This window comes from Megalobrama amblycephala, linkage group LG8 (assembly GCF_018812025.1).
Source record: "Megalobrama amblycephala isolate DHTTF-2021 linkage group LG8, ASM1881202v1, whole genome shotgun sequence".
Classification (NCBI taxonomy): Eukaryota; Metazoa; Chordata; class Actinopteri; order Cypriniformes; family Xenocyprididae; genus Megalobrama; species Megalobrama amblycephala.
The window spans coordinates 34,598,697-34,624,408 of NC_063051.1; the positions used below are offsets into that span (position 1 = coordinate 34,598,697).

Here is a 25,712-nt window from a genome sequence, read left to right on the forward strand (position 1 = left end):
GGGTAGTTTTTGCGTTACCCAGACCCTGGGTCAGACGTAACAACCCGGCGTTTGGGTGGTTTTTGCGTTACCCAGACCCTGGGTCAGACGTAACAACCCGGCGTTTGAGTGGTTTTTGCGTTACCCAGGGATTGAGTTATTTATCGCTCTCTTCAGGAGAGAGCAGTGCAGCTCCGTCAAATTGGTGCATGTCTTCAGTAAAATACAGCTTTGTTTACATTTTATTTTAGCTAAAAATTTGTTATTGTTCTGTATATCGTTTAATTTTATGCAAAGCAACATACAGGGGCACGATGTGAGTAAACAAGTGTCGCATCGGTCTTTTCGTGTGATGGAAACACCTGATGTCTTGCATAAAATGTTATGATTTTATTCTAAAAGATACAGAATATAAACACTTAGGATGTTACAATATGTTCTCAGAATTGTACACTGATTATTTATGGTCAGGTTATGGAGTCAGTCACAGCATTTTTCTGCTTTGAGTGAAACACAGGAGGTGGTCTGAAGTTATCAGTTCCCCCGCCGAACGCGAGCCATTGGTCGATTAGACTTCCAAATGTTTAATTTTTACTTCTAATATTTGTTAAACAAGCTTAAATGTAGGCAATATGTACTAAAAACAATATAAAATATGCTAAATCTGATCGAAAATAAAGGATTTATCATGCAAACCAGTGGTTGTGTGGAGTATTTACATTAATTCATGTATGAAGTAAAAATATAATAAAATCAGCTAGTATTATAGTAGAAATGAATCAACCCATTATGCTGGGTTAAATAAACAACCCAATTTGCTGATTGAAATTAACCCAACATGTGTTCTGTCCTATATTTACCCAGCCCTTGGGTTGAAAACAACCCAAATTAGCCCAGTGTTTTTTAGAGTGTTCTGTTCAGTCTGATGCTGAAGTGCATTTGATTGTGTGTGTGTGTGTGTGTGTGTGTGTGTGTGTGTGTGTGTGTGTGTGTGTGTCTGATGTGAGACACATCAGCTGCAGCGCCATCAGCCGCAGCCAATCAGACTCCTCCGCGCATGTGACGTCACCGCATTGTATTCTAAATTCATAAATCTTCTTGATCTCTCCCTCTCTGTGCCGCACTGGCGGCTTCAGTGTGTTTGCCGTCCTGAATGTAAAGTGTGTCCTTTGGTCTGCTGGAGCAGGAACACTGTCTGAGTGTCGTTCCTGCTGTCTCTCTCTCTCATTCTGAGACATCTGAGCAATAATGCTGTGAATGATTATAGTAAAGGCTGTTATGAAGTGCTGCACCAGCACATCTCCTGATGACATGTTAACGAAGGTTAATATTCGGGCGCTGTGCAGTAGAAAACATCTCTAATGTTGTATCCATCGCAAGAGGGAGACAGTCGCCTTGGCAACAGCAGCATCCGTCAGCTTCAGCACCATTCATCAGTCTACAGCGAACTACTGGAAACACTTCAAATCTCACATGTTTTTTTAGCTTTTAAATCAAATAAATCTAAAACTAATATGATCTAGTCCCAAATTCTCCCAGTTCTGAGCTCACAGAACGCGACTTCAGGCCTATCCAGATGTTGAACACGTTTCTCACGCATGTGGAGGAATAATATCTAAACCAATGAGAGGAATTCTGACATTCGTGAGGTTTTTAACGCCAAAATAAAGTGTTTGAGTGTTTCTCGTCTCGCAGCAACAAGCGGCAGACAGACAGACAGACAGACAGACAGAGAACCTCCATCTGCTGGAACCCGATACCGAACAGAAAGAGGGAATATAATCGGATGTTCCCGACTGACCCTTTCATTCCCAGCGCCGTGAGAGGAGCGCGCGGCGGGCGCGAGGAGCAGCGCTCGTCCGTTCGGTGAGGGGGTTTGATTCATCCGTCGTGATTCGTTTCTCTCTCTCTCTCTCCTCTCCTCTCTCTCTCTCTCTCTCACTTGTACGTGTCGTTTATGGAGCGGGTGGGCTGCGGATCGGCCACCGGGTGTGATATGACCGGTTCGGCGGAGCGGGGAACAGCAGGGCTGCGGTGCAGCGGGCGCGTCGGTGCTTCCGACCGGATTCACGTCGCGTGATGATCGCTCGCTCTTTTCCACACGAACATTCACGCTCACCCGCGAAGCATTCGACGATATAACGGCCACCTATGGAAACTGGAGACCAGAATTTTAGGAAAAAGGCAAGCGAGTGATTTTATCCTTTATTTTCATGCGCTCGTTTCTTTGATCATCGCCAGGATGGATTGATTTCACTGACACGTGTCTCTGTCGAATCTCAATCTGAACCACAAACCGTTTTGATGTTAATGGATCGGTTTTAATCGCTCATTGTTGGCGTTTAGATTCATGGATGTGCGCGCGGACAGCGGCACCGGGGACACGCGCACGCCACCGCTCGACCGGCAGCGGTTTGGGAACGTGAAGGATTCTGAACGTGAAGGATTTGAAGGCTCTTCATCTGCATCAGGCCAGAAGGATTGAAGATGAATGTATGTTTTGGCAGCATATGTTCCGTTTCCCATTTGGAGTGTCACTCAAGTTCATCATAATCAGTTAGTATGTAGGTCCAGGTTGAAGTGACCTGCTCATTTGTCTTCCTTCTCAATCAATTCATTGGCTCCAGCTCCTCTAGGGCCCTCCTCGGGCTCTCAGGCTCACATTTCTTCTTACTTTGTCCCCTTAAATTTACAAATATTTACTTCCTATACATCAAGAGGAAAGGGGGCTCCCCTTTCATAGAATGCGGCAACATGGGAGTGTTTGAGCGCGGGGTGCAGATGCTCCTGACCACGGTGGGCGCTTTCGCCGCCTTCAGTCTGATGACCATCGCCGTGGGAACGGACTACTGGCTGTACTCGCGCGGCGTCTGCAAAATAAAGACTACTAACGAGAACGAGACCAGCAAGAAAAACGAGGAGGTGATGACCCATTCGGGCCTGTGGAGGACGTGCTGTCTGGAAGGTAGGAGCTCCGAGAAGAATCGCTCGAAATCCTGGAGAAACTCGTTTGTGCAGATCTTTGTGGCTCATGATGATGAAGAACGATAAAAGCATCACCTCAGCTGACAGGGAACGTTCTGGGAAGGTTAAGAACAAACGTTCTTCCAGTAACGTTAAAAGAACGTTCGTTCAGAGTTATCCGGTCTTTAAAGGATTAGTTCATTTTCAAATTAAATTTTCCTGATAATTTACTCACCTCCATGTCATCCAAGATGTTCATAAATTTCTTTCTTCAGTGGAAAAGAAATGAAGGTTTTTGAGGAAAACATTCCAGGATTTTTCTCCATATAGTGGACTTCACTGGGGTTCAACGGGTTGAAGGTCCAAATGTCAGTTTCAGTGCAGCTTCAAAGAGCTCTACATGATCCCAGACGAGGAATAAGAGTCTCATCTAGAGAAACCATCAGACATTTACTAAAAAAAAATATATATATATACTTTTAACCACAAACGCTCATCTTGAACTAGCTCTCTTCTTCTTCTTCTCTATTAAAATTACGGCAGTGTAGACACTGCTAAGCGTATTACTGCCCTCCACAGGTCAAAGTTTGAACTAATTGTTATATACTTGCACTAGCATATTGAATATGACAATTTAGTTCAAACTTTGACCTGTGGAGGGCAATAATAAACTTAGCAGCGTCTACACTGCTGGAATTCAAATAGAGAAGAAGAGAGCTTGTTCAAGATGAGCATTTATGGTTAAAACGTATAAAATTTAAAAAAAAATAATTAGAAAATGAGCGATGGTTTCTCTAGATAAGACTCTTATTCCTCGTCTGGGATCATGTAGAGCTCTTTGAAGCTGCACTGAAACTGACATTTGGACCTTCAACCCGTTGAACCCCAGTGAAGTCCACTATATGGAGAAAAATCCTGGAATGTTTTCCTCAAAAACCTTCATTTCTTTTCCACTGAAGAAAGACATGAACATCTTGGATAACATGGGGGTGAGTAAATTATCAGGAAATTTTAGTTAGAAAGTGAACTAATCCTTTAATAATGTTCTCAAAACGTCATTTATATTAAACGTTTTATTTCTGAAATGTTTTAGTTGCATGTTCGTCTAACATTTTTTAAATGTTACTTCACTAAAAAATTGTCAAATCAACTTAGATAATTAATTTGATTCAGATTACATAATATCTTGAGTTTCTGTTGATTAAATCAATCGCCTTCATTGTATTAACTCAAATTTTTAATGTCAATGAACTTAGAACAACCAGGTAACTTACTTTTTAAAGTTAAACCAACAGTTAGTTTTTTACAGTGTATCTGTAAAAGTAAACGTTCCCATAATATTTGAAGAATGATAAAATGGAATGTTCCCTTAACGTTCGGATAACCAAGAAAAAACTGGACACTTTGAGAACATTCAGAAATAACGTTTTCACAACTTAATGGGAACTTTAGCAAAACGTTCTTAGAATGATATATATTTATATTTTCTGAAGTCATGTGATAGTTTTGTGTGAGAAACAGGTCCAAATTTTAGTCATTATTCACTGAAAATCTTCAGAAGATTTGGAATATAGTCAAGTTAGCTTTATTTATACAGATCGTTTCAAAGCAACTTCACGGCAATAAACAATAAAATAACAGAATCGATGATGCAAACTTCATCAAATATGACAATAGTGTAATTATTCTGATCAGTTCACTTCAGTGTTGATTCAGTTCAGTTCAATAACCGTGTAAAGCTCATCAATTCATCTATAAGCAGCTCTACAGATGACAATAGTGTTGTTATTCAGCTCAGATCAAGTTTAATGTAGTGCACAAGACATTTGGACTGCTTTTGTGATGCTTTTATTGTCCTTATTGGAGCTTGACGGTCATCATCACTATGAAGAGCTGCATAAAGATTCTTCAGAATTTGACCTTTTGTATTCAGTGTTCAGTCTGTCCATATATTCAAACACACACACTGCTTCAGGAAGGAGGTCCTGTTTGATGCACAGTGTGATTGACAGCTGTCAGTCTGACGCTCTGCAGCAGCAGGATGAACAGGTTCAGTGTTTACTGTGTTCTGATGCGAGGGCTTTAAAATATTTATGAATACTTGCACAGAAAACACTAAAGAAATGAGCAGAAATATGTGCAGAACGGACTGTAGCTGTACCATTTTAGCAGTTTTTAGAGTATTAATGTTTTTTTACAGTAAGAATACTATGTTTCCGCCAAGGAATAAAAACAAAAAAATGGAACACTCTAAAAAACACTGGTCTGGGTAAATATAGGACAGAACACATGTTGGGTTAATTTTACCCAGCAAAGTGGGTTGTTTATTTAACTCAGCATAATGGGTTGATTCATTTTTACTATAAGTACTAGCTTATTTCTTTTTACTTTATACATGAATTAATGTTACAGATTAACTTAAATCCTCTAAACTTTTTTAAATACTCCACACAACCACTGGTTTACATGATAATTCCTTTATTTTCAATCATATTTTATATTGTTTTTAGTACATATTGCCTACATTTAAGCTCGTTTAACAAATATTAGAAGCAAAAATGAAACATTTAGAAGTAATTCAAGTGTAATTGGACCAGTCTCTGTTGTCTGTTTCCACCATAACGGCGCTGGATCTCGTGCCGGAGATGGCTCGCGTTCAGTGGGGAAACTGATAACTTCAGACCGCCGCCTGCGTTTCACTCGTAGCCGAAAAATGCTGTGACTGACTCTATAACCTGTCCATAAATAATCATTGTACAATTCTGAGAACATATTTAACATCCTAACTATTTATATTATGTTTATTTTTTAATAAAATCATATCATTTTATGCAAGGCATCAGGTGTTTCCATCACATGAAACGACCAACGCGACACTCGTTTAGGTGACTCACATCGTGCTTTGCATAAAATTAACACCCCTGTATGTTGCTTTTAATAAAATTAAACGATATACAGAACAATAATGAATTTTTAGCTAAAATAAAACATACACAAACCTGTATTTTACTGAAGACATGCACCAATTGGACAAAGCTGCACTGCTCTCTCCTGAAGAGAGCAATAAATAACTCAACCCCTGGGTTGTTACGTCTGACCCAGGGTCTGTGTAACGCAAAAACTACCTAAGCGCTGGGTTGTTACGTCCGACCCAGGATCTGGGTAACGCAAACACTACCCAAACGCCGGGTTGTTATGTCCGACCCAGGATCTGGGTAACGCAAACACTACCCAAACGCCGGGTTGTTATGTCTGACCCAGGATCTGGGTAACGCAAAAACTACCCAAGCGCTGGGTTGTTACGTCTGACCCAGGGTCTGTGTAACGCAAAAACTACCTAAGCGCTGGGTTGTTACGTCCGACCCAGGATCTGGGTAACGCAAACACTACCCAAACGCCGGGTTGTTATGTCTGACCCAGGATCTGGGTAACGCAAAAACTACCCAAGCGCTGGGTTGTTACGTCCGACCCAGAATCTGGGTAACGCAAAAACTACCCAAACGCCGGGTTGTTACGTCTGACCCAGGATCTGGGTAACGCAAAAACTACCCAAATGCCTGGTTGTTACGTCTGACCCAGGATCTGGGTAACGCATAAACTACCCAAACGCTGGGTTGTTACATCCGACCCAGGATCTGGGTAACGCAAAAACTACCCAAACGCCGGGTTGTTATGTCTGACCCAGGATCTGGGTTGCCGGGTTGTTACATCCGACCCAGGATCTGGGTAACGCAAAAACTACCCAAACGCCGGGTTGTTACGTCTGACCCAGGATCTGGGTAACGCAAAAACTACCCAAACGCCGGGTTGTTACATCCGACCCAGGATCTGGGTAACGCAAAAACTACCCAAACGCCGGGTTGTTATGTCTGACCCAGGATCTGGGTTGCCGGGTTGTTACATCCGACCCAGGATCTGGGTAACGCAAAAACTACCCAAACGCCGGGTTGTTACGTCTGACCCAGGATCTGGGTAACGCAAAAACTACCCAAACGCCGGGTTGTTACGTCTGACCCAGGATCTGGGTAACGCAAAAACTACCCAAACGCCGGGTTGTTACGTCTGACCCAGGATCTGGGTAACGCAAAAACTACCCAAACGCCGGGTTGTTACGTCTGACCCAGGATCTGGGTAACGCAAAAACTACCCAAACGCCGGGTCTGGGTAACGCAAAAACTACCCAAATCCTGACCCAGGATCTGGGTAACGCAAAAACTACCCAAACGCCGGGTTGTTACCGACCCAGGATCTGGGTAACGCAAAAACTACCCAAACGCCGGGTTGTTACATCCGACCCAGGATCTGGGTAACGCAAAAACTACCCAAACGCCGGGTTGTTACATCCGACCCAGGATCTGGGTAACGCAAAAACTACCCAAACGCCGGGTTGTTACGTCGACCCAGGATCTGGGTAACGCAAAAACTACCCAAACGCCGGGTTGTTACGTCTGACCCAGGATCTGGGTAACGCAAAAACTACCCAAACGCCGGGTTGTTACGTCTGACCCAGGATCTGGGTAACGCAAAAACTACCCAAACGCCGGGTTGTTACGTCCGACCCAGGATCTGGGTAACGCAAAAACTACCCAAACGCCGGGTTGTACGTCCGACCCAGGTCTGGGTAACGCAAAAACTACCCAAACCCGGGTTGTTACGTCCGACCCATCTGGGTAACGCAAAAACTACCCAAACGCCGGGTTGTTACGTCTGACCCAGGATCTGGGTAACGCAAAAACTACCCAAACGCCGGGTTGTTACATCTGACCCAGGGTCTGGGTAACGCATAAACTACCCAAACGCCGGGTTGTTACGTCCGACCCAGGATCTGGGTAACGCAAAAACTACCCAAACGCCGGGTTGTTACATCTGACCCAGGGTCTGGGTAACGCATAAACTACCCAAACGCCGGGTTGTTACGTCTGACCCAGGATCTGGGTAACGCAAAAACTACCCAAACGCCGGGTTGTTACATCTGACCCAGGGTCTGGGTAACGCATAAACTACCCAAACGCCGGGTTGTTACGTCCTGACCCAGGGATCTGGGTAATGCAAAAACTACCCAAAAGACCCAAAAGGCTCAATCCAGGTTCTGGGTAGAAAGAATAACCCAAGATTTTTTAGTGTAATTGTGACTTTTTATCTTATAATTCTGACGTTTTTTTAGTGAGCCTCACTGGACCGAACTGGACACAAATTGAGACATTTGTGCTTGTTTTAATAACATCATCTGAACAGCTGTGATATGTGAGGTATCTGATGGCCTGATCAATGAATCCAGTGAAGCCTGACTTCAGTTTATTCTCATTCATTTCTGCTTGAAATTTACTTTATTGAGTTTCTTCTCAGCCATTAGTCAGAGGGACAGTATTATTATTCTGCACCATCTGCCTTTTAATTTACTGTCTTATATTTAGTGATCTCTGTAACGGTCTAAATAACACTTGATTTAATGTGCAGAAATGATCTGGTGAATATTCATGAGTTTATTTCCACAGAGGACAGCTGAACAGCAGTACATGCATGTTGTTGCATGTGTTTCTCGAGGCAGGATTCACTCTGTTTGTTAAACTAGTGTCCTAACATGAACCCTGCGTGATCACCTCACTCACACACACACACACACACACACACACACACACACACACACACACACACACACACACACACACACACACACACACACACACACACACACACAGGTGATAATGAAACAAACCAAACTGTAAAATATTCCCAGCTCACAAAAATATATTCTAAGAACGTTTTGCTAATTTTCCCTTCAAGTTATGGAAACGTTATTTTTGAATGTTCTCTGAACGTTCTGAAATACATTTAAAAAACTAAATGTTTCAGGTAAAAACACTCCATGAATAAATAGTGTTTTTGTGCTAACGTTTTGAGAACATTATTAAAGACCAGATAACTTTGAATGAACGTTCTATTAACGTTATTGGAAGAATGTTTGTTCATAACTTTGAGAGAACCTTGACAGAACGTTTCCTGTCAGCTGAGTTATCCACCATTTTTATTTCCATGTTCTGTTGTGTATAATACGTCCTGTTGGGTATTTCTGTGACAGTTCTAAGGAGGGTCAATCAGTGGTCAGACTGGAGCACGAGTGTCCGGAGGGCCATTTGATGGCCTGTTATGTCACTGTCAGCGGTCACCTCTGACCTCTGTGACCTCTGTGACCTCACTGAGCCGCGGATCATCTGACATTCTCTGTAGTCTCGTGTGGCCAGGATTTATGGTTTATTTGATCGGCATAAAGTCTGATTTAAATTTCAGTTTATTCAGTGATATTGTGAAAAACACATATTATGCTGGAAACACGTCATGCAGCAGAGACTTTGAATCGTTTAGATTTATAACGTTAGGCCAGATCACAGTTATGTTCATCTAATTGGTTATTTATGATCATTAGTAAATATCATGATTTCTTTTTTGTTCTTTAGAGTTGCAGTCAGACTCATTTGAGGTAATGAGTTTATAGCTTGCGACTGCAGGGATTTGATTAGATTGACGACTTTATATTTGACATCATCTGGATGAACATGATTAATGTCAGAAATGTTTCAGTATGTAGAAGGTCCATAATCTGACCTGAAGTGATACTTAAACTACTTCTGTTAATTAAATGTATCACAGTTTCTCCAAAAATATCACTGTTTTCAACATTGATAATAATCATAAATGTTTCTTGATCATCAAATCATCGTATCAGAATGATTTCTGAAGGATCATGTGACACTGAAGACTGGAGTAATGATGCTGAAAATTCACAGGAATAAATTACACTTTACTATATATTCACATAGAAAACAGCTGATTTACACTGGAATAATATTTCACTGTTTTACTGTATTTTTGATCAAGTAAATGCAGCTTTGGTGAGCAGAAGAGACTTCTTTCTAAAGCTTAAAAAAATCTTACAGACCCCGAACGTTTGAATGCATGAGACTCTCGCTGTTTATAAATAAGAGAGAGAAAATCAGCCAATCAGCTTCAAGGATACAGAACAGGATTACACAAGAATCATTTGATTGTGATGACACATCAAACACACACACACCTCTGTCGCTCTCTCTCTCTCTCAAGTCCTGTGTTTTCTCTCTGGTCTGAATAGGTTTCATCAGCAGGTCTGAGATCAGCATGGTTTCATCTCTCCTTGGAGATTTGAAGATAAAGCTTTTAACCTTTGACCCCTCAGGACTGCGGTGATGAGGGTCGTCTCTTATTCTGGTTGTTATGGATACTCTGATCAGATGTGGTTTCTATCAGGTCTAGTTTAGGCCTCTGGTCGAGGATTGTTTTGATAATTGACTAATATGTGACTGCATTTCTACGATTAATCTGATAAAAAGGCATTTTATTGAAAAAATGTTATTCCACATTAAGTGTTAACACACATCCACTCCTGTTTACTGTAATCTCGTCGTCATTTCTTCTTACATTGATATCCAATTACATTTTATAAGTTCCAGTTACTGCTCTCATAAAAATACAATTACATATGTAGAATTCTAAACCTAAATGTAACGATAGTTGCTGTCGATAGTAAGAAAGGGGAAGCATTTACATTTAAAAGACTGGAGATGTCAGACACTTTTTGATGATATGATATAATATAGTACTTTATTGTCGGACGAGTTTTAATTTTTTCTTGCATAGCAGTATCTATGTTTACAACAGTCAACATCATTTATCCCACACACTTTTCCACAGCAGCTCAGTCTGTCCTTTCACTGTTTTACAGGTGTGTTTTGTTTTCCATAGAATGTTATTTCATATGTAATTCAGTGCGGGTTTCTGTGTAAGTTGTTTTTATTGGTTATTGATTTTATCGATTAGTTGTTGCAGCCCTAATATCACAATATTGTTGCACATGTATGATGTAAATGAGGTCAATCATTCATTCTTTCATTCACTTTATTGCTGATGCTTGAGTTCAGTTACATGAAGTTCTTGTGCTCTTCATTTGACTGTGAGTTTCTGGGTCTGTAAAAACTCCTGTTCCAGTGAGAGAAGATTAAAATGGGCTTGTCGACATCTGTGTCAGAGGAGAAAGAGTCACACACTCAGTTACGAGATATGGGACGATGAAATCAATATGTGTGTGTGAGTGTGTGTGTGTTTCCCTTCAGACTGTACAGTTATTAAAGTCAATCAATCAAGGTAAAGTCTAAACTTGGGCTGGCCGTGAGACAGGTCATGATGCTGTGAGACGTGATGATACAGTGAGACAGGCGATGATGCAGTGAGACAGGTCATGATGCTGTGAGACGTGATGATACAGTGAGACAGGCGATGATGCAGTGAGACATGATGATGAGACAGTGAGATGCAGGCGATGAGGTGTGAGACGTGATGATGACAGTGAGACATGTATGATGATTATGTGAGACATGATGATACAGATGAGACAGGAGTGATGATGCAGTGAGACGATGAGGTGCAGTGAGATGCTGTGAGACGTGATGATACAGTGAGACATGTAATGATGACATGTGAGACATGTGATGATGCAGTGAGACAGTGAGACATGTGATGATGCAGTGAGACAGTGACGTGACGTGAGACATGTGAGGCGAGATGATGAGCAAGACATGTAATGATTATGTGAGACATGTGATGATGCAGTGAGACAGGCGTGATGATGACGCAGTGAGACGAGATGCTGTGTGATGATGCAGTGAGACAGGCGATGATGCAGTGAGACGTGATGATACATGAGTGAGACAGTGATGATGCAGTGAGACAGGTGATGATGCAGTGAGACATGATGATACAGTGAGACATGATGATGCAGTGAGACAGGTGATGATGCAGTGAGACAGGTGATGATTATGTGAGACAGGTAATGATTATGTGAGACGTGATGATACAGTGAGACGTGATGATGCAGTGAGACAGGTGATGATTATGTGAAACAGGTGATGATGCAGTGAGACGTGATGATGCCGTTAGACGTGATGATGCAGCAAGACATGTAATGATTATGTGAGACAGGTGATGATGCAGCGAGACGTGATGATGCGAGATGTGAGACGTGATGATGCAGTGAGAAGTGATGATGCAGTGAGACAGGTGATGATGATGTGAGACAGGTGATGATTATGTGAGACAGGTGATGATGCAGCGAGACGTGATGATGCCGTGAGACATGTGATGATGCAGTGAGACAGGTGATGATTGTGTGAGACAGGTAATGATGCAGTGAGACATGTGATGATGCCGTGAGACATGTGATGATGCAGTGAGAAGTGATGATGCAGTGAGACAGGTGATGATGATGTGAGACAGGTGATGATGCAGTGAGACAGGTGATGATGATGTGAGACAGGTGATGATGCAGTGAGACGTGATGATGCAATGAGACGTGAAGATGCCATTAGATGTGATGATGCAGTGAGAGAGGAGATGATGCTGAGACGTGATGATGCAGTGAGACATGTGGTGATGATGCAGTAAGACGTGATGATGCAGTAAGACAGGAGATGATGCAGTGAGACAGGTGATGATGCAGTGAGACAGGTGATGATGCAGTGAGACAGGTGATGATGCAGCGAGACAGGTGATGCAGTGAGACATGTGATGATGCAGTGAGATGTGATGATGTAGTAAGAGAGATGATGCTGTGAGAGATGATGATGCCATGAGACAGGTGACGTAGTAAGACAGGTGATGATTCAGTGAGACAGATGATGTAGTTAAATAATGCAGTGAGAAATGATGATGCAGTGAGACAGGTGTTGATGCAGTAAGGCTGTTTATATTAGAGTGAGACAGTGCTGCTGACAGACAGACAGACGGGTATTTAGATGTTTCCAGCTCCGCTGAGAAATTTCACACCTGCTGAAAGGTGACCACACACATACCTGTCGTCACCTTTCAGCGTGTGTGAAATGTTCTCAGCGGAGCTGGAAGCGTCTCAGTACCCGTCTGTCTGTCCGTCAGCAGCACTGTCTCACTATATGTGATTCCTCATATATGCAGGGAATATTGAGAGTGTTTGTGCATCAGATGATGATTATGATGTCATCAGGACTGAGGCATACATGCTGCTTCATCCTACAGATATTAGTGACGTGTGTGTGTGTGTGTGTTTGATCTCAGAGATCAGTGGAATAAGGGTAATCCTGTCAGACACGCTCCTAATCACTTACACTCACTCACACACACTCACGTGTGGAGAACAGCGAATTATGTAATGCAGTTATGCAACATACATGCATACAGCAGCAAAACAGAGAGTGAGAGTGAGTGTGTGCAGAGAAGTGCAGTTATCCTACAGGGGAAGAGAGATCATGTGACAGGGGTCAGAGGTCAGGGGTCAGCTGCAGGTTCAGCGCTCACAAACCAACATCAGCACCAACTTTCATCATTTGGGGCTGGAGGGGTAATATTTAAACCTAATATTTAATAATATTGTATAGTATTTTATAAAATAGAAAACATAAAATATACTATTCTATAAAATATACTTATAATATTTTATATAAAATTTGTATTTTTAAGAGTTTTGCTGAATTTTCAGCATCATTACTCCAGTCTTCAGTTTCACATGATCCTTCAGAAATCATTCTAATATGATGATTTGCTGCTCAAGAAACATTTATGATTATTATCAATGTTGAAAACAGTTCATATTTCTGTGGAAACCATCATTTTATTCTTCAGGATTCTTGGATGAAGTTCAAAAGAATCACATTTACTTGAAATAGTAACATTATAAATGTTTACTTTTGATCATTTTAATGTGTCCTTGATGAATAAAAGTATTAATTTAGTTAAAAATATATATTTGTATTTGAACAGTAGTGTATCGAATGACTTGATGACGTCATTCAGAAGGAACTATTGAGCTCTTTTCTCATAATTTATGTTTCCATGGTAACAGTGTCTTCTCTAATTGGTGGATCTCAGGATTATGGGTAGTGAATCAGAAAAATGGACAGAATCAGAAATAATCACTGAAAAACTGCTTGCCTTTTTATTAATGTCTCTGTCTGTCTCTCTCAGGTAATTTTAGAGGCATGTGTAAACACATCGAACACTTTCCTGAAGATGCGGACTATGAAGCCGACGCATCAGAGTATTTCCTGCGTAAGTCAAACATGCATGTGTGTGTGTGATGATGATGGTGAGATGAAGAGCGTGCGAGAGAGAGAGAGAGAGAGAGAGCGGATAATGCTTTGGTGCTCAGAGCTGCTGCTGCTCTTTTAAGTGTTTAATTAGGTCACTTATTTCTATAAATATTTCACTGCAGTTTATATGGGTCAAAACTCTGAAATGCCCTGCACTCGTCCTCATCTCTTCATCCTCACTCAATACAGAATGAAAGAGACACAGATGCTGTAATATTCAACTGTATGAAGCACACACACACATTTATATATTATATAAAACTGATTATAAAGACTACAGATACCTTTTTACATTTTTAGAATAAAAAGAACATCTATTATTATTATCAGTCAGATATACGTCCGTTCTGTGTTCCTGAACTAAACACACAGATCAATGAGTGATGTCATGTCACTGGACAGGAAGTGGTGACCTCATGCTGTGATGTCATCAGTCAATCAATCATGTGGTTTCTGGCAGCATTATCACACACACACACAGTGTATACATCTCTTGACTAGAGGTCAGAGTTGAGGGAAGGACACATGTATAATTAATAATGCAGTGTGTGATGAAGGAATAGCGGCGAGGAGAGGCAGATGAAGTGGAGATCTGAGCTGAACGGAGGACAAACAGTATCGAGAATCAGACAGAAAGGGAACGAACCCGTTTTCTGAACTTTGTTTTTTTGGAATCAGCAGTTTATCAGGCACAGAGACATCTGAGAGATGAGTATGTGAGCCAATCAGACGCAGTGATGAAGGTCATGCCTGCCGTTCAGACTGTGTGTGTGTGTACAGGTGCGGTTCGGGCCTCCAGTATTTTCCCCATCCTCAGTGTCATCCTGCTGTTCATGGGTGGACTCTGTGTCGCCGCCAGCGAGTTCCAGAAGTCTCGACACAACATCATCCTCAGCGCGGGAATCTTCTTTGTATCTGCAGGTGAGTGAGTTCTTACGAATTTTCTTCTTGTACCTTCTAACAGTGAATCAGAAGCAGTTTGTGATGGTTAGGCATGTGACGGTATCAAATTTTCATGTTGCGATTAATTGCTGAAGCTTTTATCACAGTATATGTTATTATCACTCACGATATTGCAAAAAAAAGTGTTGTCAGTAGGCTATAACAGGTTTAAGAACTGTTTTTGTAAAAACAAAAAGAACTCTGAATGTTTAAATACAATAATACAATACACACAAAATATATATATAAAGTGAAATTTTCAAAAAGATTAAAGTGCAAAAGAATTAGGCTATAAAGAACAACAGACAACACTTTAGAATAAGGTCTCATTATTTAATGCATTAACTAAGATTGAGCAATAGCTACATTTGTTACAGAATGTGTTATTTTTAGTTAATGTTAGTTAAGAAACACAACTGATCATTGTTAGTTTGATCTCAGGTCCATTAAATAAGTTCTTTTGATTTTAGTAATGTTATTAAACAGTAACTAAAAAATTAACATTAACTAAGAATAATTAATGCTTTATAAGTATTTTTCATTGTCAGTTTGGTAATAATGAATTAACATGTTAACTAATGAAGCCGTATGTCTCAAAGTTTTACTGAACAATAACAAATAATCACAACATTTCTAATCATTAGGGCATGTTGTAGTCCAGATTAAAATATAAAATGTTTAAGTTTGAAAATAAATAGTCTATTAAGTCTTTAAGTATTAAGTATTTGTATAAGTAAATGAATTGCTGTTTGAAGCATTTTAAAACCTTCACTAGCAGCAGCTTTGTTAATGGGTTTCCGGGGTAACCGCTGCATTTCTGCTGTTCCATCAGCGACCTCTGCTGTCAGAGAGTGAATGTGCACTTTCATTCACTCGTTCAAAATTCGCATTTAGAAGATATAAGCGTTCAAAACTTACAGTCTCTCACTTCCGGCAATATGGATCAATGATTTTGATGACATCACACTGCACTGCAGCATCTCATCAGATCTTCTGTCCAATCAAATGCTCTCTAGAATCTAAAGAGTCCTGCCCCCTACATTATAAATAAACGCTGAAGCTGCGGCTAAAAATCGGTTACTTGTTTTCACAATTAATATTTTCTACATGGTGAATGGCACATAGTGCACTATATAGGGGATAGGGAACGATTAAGAGAGTGTAATTATGCTTTCCATTGGGGCGAATGAAGTCTGGTTTTCACATTAGTGTCATGTGAACTGCCGCAGCGCGCACAGTTTGCTCCAGTGACAAATTGGGTCCCCCCTGGAAATCGGGTCTCAATTACGATCCCATTGGTTTAAATAGCTTTTAATAGGTACTCTCTTTAGCGCCTGTTTACAATTCCTACAAAATCATGTTATGATAAATGCTGTTTCAACTACGTTATAATGGCCATTAGTTAGCTTATGTACTAGCTTAGCATACAGATACCCGATTAGCCTGATAGCTTAGTTTATATGTACATTTGCACTTACCCTACATGTATTCACAATCATCTTTAATGTAATTATATTTTAAGATAAAGGGTTAGTTCACCCAAAAATGAAAATTCTGTCATTAATTACTCACCCTCATGCCGTGGCCAAATTAAGATATTTTTGATGAAATCCGATGGCTCAGTGAGGCCTGCATAGCCAGCAATGACATTTCCTCTCTCAAGATCCATTAATGTACTAAAAACATATTTAAATCAGTTCATGTGAGTACAGTGGTTCAATATTAATATTATAAAGCCACAAGAATATTTTTGATGCGCCAAAAAAACAAAATAACGACTTATTTAGTGATGGCCGATTTCAAAACACTGCTTCAGGAAGATTCAGAGCGTTATGAATCTTTTGTGTCGAATCATGATTCGGATCGCGTGTCAAACCGCCAAACTGCTGAAATCACGTGACTTTGGCGATCCGAACCACTGATTCGACACAAAAGAGTCATAACGCTCCGAAGCTTCTTTGAGTAATTAATGACATAATTTTCATTTTTGGGTGAACTAACCCTTTAATGTTAAATGTCCAAATATTTCAGTTATAAATATAACAAATTAATGATGTTCAATTATTCACTTAATAGGCTATTATAATAATTTATTAATTAACAGTTAAGAACAGTAAGAAATTACATTCAGTTGGTTTTATTATGCACTAAATTGTTTTCTTATGCATAATATAGTAAGCTATATGGGTATTTTAAATTCGTAATATTTGTATGTACTTAGGATAATCATTAACTGACAATTTGGGGAGACCCTTTTTGAGGGAGAACCGGATTTGTCACGACACGAATCACATGCGTGAGTCGGTGAGAACACAAAACATATCGAATTCTGCTCAGAATTCTATATTTTAAAGCAAATTGGAGGAGATTAGGAGGAAAACTGAGGCTTTACCAAGCTCAACAGCTCTGTCCGAGCTGTGATATAAACTAAACGCTATTGGCTATTTTAAAAAAGGGGAGGAGCTGTTTGATATGTCCCGCCCTGTCTTCCTGTTTCAGTGGAAATTACGTCAACACATTGAATAATGCTGCGCGTTTCGGTGGGCCTTTAATATTGTTCTCAAAACGTTAGCGCAATATAGTTCATTGAACGTTTTTCTTCACATTTTAGTTGGGTGTTTGTCTAAATGTTACAGTTTGTTTTAGAACGTTCAGAGAACATTCAAAAGTAACGTTCCCATAATGTTTGCACAACCAAGTAGAAACGTTTAAAAAACTGCACATTCAGAGAACATTCGAAAAAAAATAACGTTTTCATAACGTTAGCAAAACGTTCTTAGCAAAAGCTGGCATGTGATTGTGAGTTCTGTCTGTGTGTCCATCCTCAGGTCTGAGTAACATCATCGGGATAATCGTGTACATATCAGCCAACGCAGGAGACCCGTCCAAGAGCGACTCGAAAAAGAACAGCTACTCGTACGGCTGGAGTTTTTATTTCGGCGCGCTGTCCTTCATCATGGCGGAGATGGTGGGCGTTCTGGCCGTGCACATGTTCATCGACCGCCATCGGGAGCTACGCGCGGCCCGTGCGCGGACGGGCGTCGGAGACTATCTGCAGGGATCAGCCATCACCAGAATCCCCAGCTATCGCTACCGTTACCGGCGCCGCTCGCGCTCCTCCAGCCGCTCCACCGACCCGTCGCACTCGCGGGACGCTTCGCCGGTGGGCCTGAAGGGGTTCGCAGCGTTACCGTCCACCGATATTTCCATGTACACCCTCAGCCGCGGAGGTGGCGGCGGCGACACGCTGAAGACTCCGCACGGAACGCCACCGATGTACAACTCCGACAGAGAGCCAGACTTCCTACAGGTCCACAACTGCGTCCAGAAAGATGCGAAGGACCGCCGCACCACACCTGTATGAGCGCCCCCTGCAGGTGAGGTGGAGATCGACTCCACAAACAGACGGACTTATTTCTAACACTAATGATGATGAGTTTACATGTTAAAAGAAAAATTAAAATGCATGATTTTCTTATCTTCCATAAACTAACAAGTTTTCGACCATGTGATGAGAGAGCGAGACTGACGCTCTTGATATCTCTTTTCTTCATGTTCATTTCATTTTGTTGCACATAAATACTGTGAACCTCCGTGGCCGCTGTGACCGCAGGGAAGAGAAAAACAATCCCACAAACCGGCCGCGATTTATATGTCATTATAAACGTATTAATGATACATGACTATATAAGATACATACATGAATATATGAACATATGTTAATAAACCATACATAATTGACTTCTTATTTCAAGAAGACACAAAAAAAACAAAAGAGCAAATCAGAAGCCAATAAAATCATCATGGATAATAACAGCCGGATTCATGTGGACTCATTTGCATGTGATGAAGGAAGACAAACAACCAAAAAAACATTTAAAAATGACCTATTATGGTGTTAAACTGTGTGTTTGAGCATGAAAAAGGTTTCCAAAGTCCCTCCAGCAGGAGTTTTTCTCTGTTCCTGAACTCCTGAAACGCCTCCATCTTGAGTTTTCTTCACAATATTCCTCATTTAAATAATTAATACACAGAATAAGGGGCGGGGCCTGGTTGAGTTAGTTAGTAGTGTGTTGAAACTGGCGGTTATGGTAAGGGGCGGGACATTTCCCAAACACCAATCACAACACACTGCTCCAGCCGACCAATCAGAGCACATTGTGCTTTTCAGAAGGAAAGAGACAGGAACTAAACAGAGCGTTACTGACAGACTGGGAAGAGAGGAGCTGCAACAATGGAGAATATGAGGAAAATAATCAACAATCTACTAGATCTCAAAAACAACATCAAGACCACTTTAAGAAGCCAGAGTAGACCTATGAACCACCTCAGGCTGGTTTAAGGTGTATTTTCAGCAGCGTCACAGATTGTGTTCTCAATAAAGGGTTTTCATGTCCAGTATGAAGATGGACACTGAGATCAAACTCTCACTCCCTCTGCTGGCCGTCAGATGAACACACAGTGTGTGTGTGTGTGTGTGTGTGTGTGTGTACAGGTGTAGCATACTAATGATCATTCAGCAGCTGCAGCATTCAGGATCAGAGATCATGTACGTCTGTGGGATTTTTTTCACCTGTTTTATCGTCCAGCAGGTTAAAGCGGTGCGTCTGATCAATTAGTAAATAAAGTAAATAATAATCTGTGTATATTGTTATATCTTTGTATAGAGTCCGCGAGCGAATAGCCTTGAAGAACTAAAATAATAACAGCTTTTTTATTATGCATTTATTCTGAATTAAATTTTGCAACACTTTGTATCATGATTATACTAATTTAAAACTAAAACGACAAACTCAAGATTATTTTATAATCAGATTAGTGTGTAAAGATTTCTGATTGTTCACATCAACTGTATATTTCTTTTTGTAACACACACCAGTGCTAGTATTGTTGAGTTTTTAATTTTATATTTTCTTTTTCATTTGTTTTTAAAGTTTGAGTAATTTTGTTGTTTTGTCATATTTAATAGTTTTTAAATGTATATAAAGTTTTTATTCATTTTTATTACCGTTATTTTAAATATATTAAGTTAAACTAAATGTAAATGAGTGACTGCCTTATTTTTAATATTTATTTTTTATATCTTATTTCAGTTAAAGTATTTTTTTAAGTAAGAAATGTTTTTTATGGTTTTAGGTTTAGTTAACCATAGTAACCCTGACACACTCTCTCTTTCTCACACACACTCACACTCTTTCTCACACACTCTCACGCACACTCACTCTCTCACACACACACACACACACACACACACTCTCTCTCTCTCACACACACTCACACTCTTTCTCACACACTCTCACGCACACTCACTCTCTCACACACACACACACACACTCACAACACTCTCTCACACACACTCACTCTCTCACACTCACACTCTCTCACACACACACACTCACTCTCACACTCTCACACACACTCACGACACACTCTCTCACACACACTCTCTCACACTCTCACGCACACTCACTCTCTCACACACACACTCACACTCTCTCACACACACTCACGACACACTCTCTCACACACACTCACACTCTCACACACACTCACTCTCTCACACTCTCACGCACACTCACTCTCTCACACACACACACTCACGACACTCACTCTCACACTCACTCTCTCACACACACACACTCACGACACTCACTCTCACACTCACTCTCTCTCACACACACACACACACACACACACACACACTCACGACACTCACTCTCTCACACTCACTCTCTCACACACACTCATTCTCACACACTCACTCTCACACACACACTCACATTCTCACACACTCACTCTCTCACACACACACACACTCACGACACTCACTCTCACACACACACACTCACGACACACTCTCTCACACACACACTCACATTCTCACACACTCACTCTCTCACACACACTCACATTCTCACACACTCACTCTCTCACACACACACTCACATTCTCACACACTCTCTCTCACACACACACACATTCTCACACACTCACTCTCTCACACACACACTCACATTCTCACACACTCTCTCTCACACACACACACATTCTCACACACTCACTCTCTCACACACACACTCACATTCTCACACACTCTCTCTCACACACACACACATTCTCACACACTCACTCACACACTCACTCTCTCACACACTCACTCTCACACACTCTCTCACACACTCACATTCTCACACACTCACTCTCTCACACTCTCTCACACACACTCACTCTCACACTCTCACACTCACATTCTCACACACTCACTCTCACACACACACACACACACACTCACTCTCTCACACACACTCTCTCTCACACACTCTCATGCACGCACTCTCACGCACTCACACACACACACACACACACACACACACACTCACACGCACTCTCACACACTCACTCTCTCACACTCTCTCACACACACGCACTCTCACACACTCTTTCATGCACAAAATCTCACACGCACTCTCTCACACACACACACACACACACACTCACTCTCTCTCTCTCGCTCACACACACACACACACACACACACACACAGAGAACATGATTGTCACAGATTTCAGAGGAAAGAGGTTTATTTAATTGAGCTCAAAACTCTGAACACAAACATATATAAAATATTACTGTATTAAAATATCATCACACTGATCTGTATAAGATATCGTCAGTACAGATGAACGGGTTAGACGAGACTCTGGATGATCTGAGTCTGATCCTGATAGAGCGAGTGAAACGCTCGAGCCAAACTCAGGAACGGAGCTTCAAACTGTCCGATCTCCTTCTGCCAGATGAACACAAACACAGAGATTAAGTTCACTGATGAAGATGATGATGAAGATGCAGTTGTTTCGACTCACAGCAGACGTCTCGTGATACTCCAGCCCGTGACTCTGAGCCCACGTCTGAGCCGCGGCACTGTCCACCTCCCTCCTGGACGACAGGTCACGCTTATTCCCCACCAGCACACCTGATCACACACACACACACACACACACACACACAATATCACTTTCATCCCACGAGTCCTTAGATGACATCATCCTGCAGCAAATTACATCATTATGGAGGGAAAACGGCATCAGTGAGTTCATCAATGGATCTGATCAATGTTATCTGGTTTGTGTCTCTCTAAAATCTTCATCCTTTCAGAACAAATGACGAGTGATGATTACTTTTACATTAATCCTGTGAAGTGTGCAGTGTGTGTGACCTCTGACCTGGCACCTGCAGCCCGTCACAGTGCGATCGGAGCCTGTCGATCCAGCGGCCGCAGCTGGTGAACGAGGCTTCGCTGCTGATGTCAAACACCACACACATCACCGACGGCTGACTCCACTAACACACACACACACACACACATCATTGGACACACATCAGGGTCACATGGGCCATGCTTGGGCGGTTCTATTAAACTCACCATGTTCTCACAGGCGTCTGCAAACGGCTCCCGTCCCGCTGAATCATAGATGTACAACTCCTGAGTGTGAGGAAACACACCGCCAATCAATCAATCAATCAATGAGCAGGTAAGATATGTGTGTGTGTTTATGTGAGTGTTTATCTGTGAGTGTGTGTGTATATATGAGACTGTTTGTGAGTGTGCAAAATTCAGAGGGGCTTGCAATTTTCCTAAACTGCCGCATATGGAACAAGTGAAGGAGACGCTGAATGAAAATGTATTCGATAATATTTCCAGGGTCACCCCTAAAAACAGCATTCAACTACTTTACCTTTCTGACACTGCTTGTGTACTGATTGATTACATTCAAACTTTATTGCACTTTAATCTGTTTGAAACATTGGTTTGCTTTATACATTGTGTGTATTCTTCAAAAGGCCACTGTTATATTTGAGGTTCTTTTTTGTTGTATTATAAAAATACTAATCAACCCTGTAAAGCTTGAAATAATATAATAGTCAGAAAATAATTACTGTTTTAAACGTTTTGTCATATAATTGATGCACCAGGATTTTATGGCCCATAAAGTATGATATGGTGAGAGTATGGAGGGGGAAAACAGCTTAACTTTATTCAGAGGCCAAAACTGAGCAAAAATTGCAGTTTACTGCAGTTGTTATTTATAAAAATGTAAATCAAAAATGTACAGCAGACTAATATAAAAATGCATATAAATATAATTTGTCACTATATCTCTTATAATATGTCTTGGTAAGAAGATATGCTTAGTTTTATGATGAAAGATCAATAATTTTTATTGTGGGGGGCAAAACACAATGCAATGCAACATGCATACAATGATGATTGATAGATGAACAAATAAATATTCCTCAAAGCCTGTTGTATCATATTTGATACATAAAATATACAAAATTGATTGATAAAATATACAAAAAATTCTAAATGACAACCATGCCCCCATAGTTTCACAAAATCCTGTGGGAAACACTGCAATGTAACATTTTATAATTTTTTTTGTTTGTTTTATTTGGTGTTACATATGAAATAAAATTATATTTTAGGTTATTATCAGTGTTCTCCTTTTTAAAATTACAGAGCCCAGTGGTTCTTGAGCTCAGAAAAGTAATAAAAATGTTAGAAAAATATTGACTCTGGTGTATTTTCACTAAAAAACGACACAAGAAATGCCGCAAATATTGCCGCAAATTTTGAGAAAAGCCAGAGCAAAATTAGTCATTTTAGGCTGCAGAAATCAGAAAAAAGTCCCGCGAAATCCTGGAGGGATTGATATGAGTGTGTGTGTGTGTGTGTGTGTGTGTGTGTGTGTGTGTGTGTGTGTGTGTGTACCACAGTATCACTGGTGTCAGGGATGGACACTGATTTCTCCAGCAGCTCCACACCAACATTCTGCAAAAAACATAATTCTGACCATCAATCAATCAATGACATTATCATTGGACTTTATATTTATTCACTGATGTGTGTGTATGTGTGTGTGTGTGTGTGTGTGTTCTTACCATGGTGTAGTTCTTCTGAAAGACAGCACCATCACTGCGAAACATCTGACACAGTGTGCTCTTCCCTACAGCAGCATCTCCTGAAAACACACACACACACGAAAAACACACAAAATCAGTGAACACGTGATCTATTTACTGTGAAATATGACATTATATCACATTATAATCTGCCCGCGTTCTTACCCACGACAACACATCTAGCTCTTAACTTCACCATTAGGCAGAAATGAACAATAAAGAATTGATCACAACATAAAGATGAATGTGTGTTTGTTATCGTGCATCTGTTTCTCCTTCCGCCACAGCAACCTGAACCCGAAGCGTTGCTTAGCAGCTGAAATAAAGCGCTTCTATTGGCTAACAGCTTTACGCCAGTAATCTGAGCAACGCGGTTGGCTGAACGGCGTGACGCTACCGATACACGTCACTCTGACGTTAACGTAACTGTTTTGAAATCCACCACTAGAGGCCGCGCTTCACACACACTGCTAAAAATAATTTCATTCCCTCATTATCTTTCTTTTATATAAGAATTTATAAACTGTGAGTGAGCTCGTTTAAACCACTGTTATTAACACAAGATTAACCAGATCAGTGATGGCGATGAGTCAGAAAATGCAGAACTGGGTTTTACTTACTAAATCGACAAACACACAAACAAACGCAAATAAATAAATAAATCAACCACTCTATATGCAGTTTAAATGGAAGTAAGTAGATGCTGAAGAAGAAAAAGCTCCTTCTCTGAGTAAAGAATGTTCGTTCAAAGTTATCTATGTTTTGAAAACAAAGATGGAGTGTTTTTCTGAAACATTGTTTGGACGTTCATCTAACATTTTTTAAACTTTACTACTTGTTTCAGGACGTTTTTAAAAGTAGAGTTCCCATAATGTTTGAAGAATAATACAATGAAAAGTTCCTTTAAAGGTGCAGTAAGCAATTTCTGAGAACGTTTTTGATATTTGAAATCACCAAAACAAACACGCCCCTATCCAAAAAGGTCACGCCTCTTTATTGATAGCCCCGCCCCCAAAATTACAAACCCTGCGTCCTAATGTCCATACTATCCTCCTAAATAGTAGGGCTGGGTAAAAAAATTGCAGTTTCTCGATTTTAATCGATTCTCATTTTTACGAACCGATATCGATTCTTAAATCCCAAGGATCGATTAGTCTAGTCTGTTTTCAGTTGATTAATGAGCAGAATATGTAGCGCCTCCCATCCAATAAATCGCAGTAATCTTTGTGCTTTGTTACTTTTGATATGAAGCAAAGTCTCAGATTTCAATCTGAGATTCCATCTTATTATGAGATTCAAAAAATAAATACCGTTTTGGCGCTGTTTAATGTGGCGTGACAGATCGCTTTAGCGCCTGAGTTAAAGAGAAGCATGTGATCATCCTCTCCTCCGCTTTAATACCAGTTACAGCGACATAAACATGAACATCTGAAGGTATGTTAAAATATACAGTACAACTTACTGAAATCCGTATCATGTCTCGTGTAATCGCTCAATCAGTGCTTCAACTTCAATAAAACAGGTTATGTCACATTTACTTCAGAAAAACATATTCAGTGACCATAAACTCATTAGTCAGCTAGAAAAGTGACTCTAGAAAGTAACATTCTGATAAATATAGCTATGCACCATTACATATTCATTATAATGTTCTTCAATATTTAATGCATGTTTGAATAAATCAGTTATGACTGCCACGATTTAAATGTTTATATT

General features: G+C 40.6%; 2 protein-coding genes across 2 annotated transcripts; one reads left to right on the forward strand and one right to left on the reverse strand.

Moving 5' to 3' along the window:
- Window positions 1-1,126: 1,126 nt before the first annotated feature.
- LOC125274423 (voltage-dependent calcium channel gamma-2 subunit-like) lies at window positions 1,127-18,846 on the forward strand. Its single transcript, XM_048200829.1, has 4 exons — window positions 1,127-2,944; window positions 13,966-14,049; window positions 14,871-15,011; window positions 17,861-18,846. The coding sequence occupies exons 1-4, from the start codon at window positions 2,734-2,736 to the stop codon at window positions 18,394-18,396; spliced, it is 972 nt and encodes a 323-aa protein (XP_048056786.1). The 5' UTR covers window positions 1,127-2,733; the 3' UTR covers window positions 18,397-18,846.
- Window positions 18,847-21,595: 2,749 nt separating this feature from the next.
- On the reverse strand, window positions 21,596-24,322 carry ift27 (intraflagellar transport 27 homolog (Chlamydomonas)). Its single transcript, XM_048200836.1, has 7 exons — window positions 24,162-24,322; window positions 23,976-24,055; window positions 23,806-23,865; window positions 22,456-22,515; window positions 22,256-22,373; window positions 21,896-22,005; window positions 21,596-21,819 (listed from the first exon to the last, which is right to left on the reverse strand). Exons 1-7 carry the CDS (start codon window positions 24,193-24,195, stop codon window positions 21,721-21,723), a joined length of 561 nt encoding a protein of 186 aa, XP_048056793.1. The 5' UTR covers window positions 24,196-24,322; the 3' UTR covers window positions 21,596-21,720.
- Between the last annotated feature and the right edge of the window lie 1,390 nt (window positions 24,323-25,712).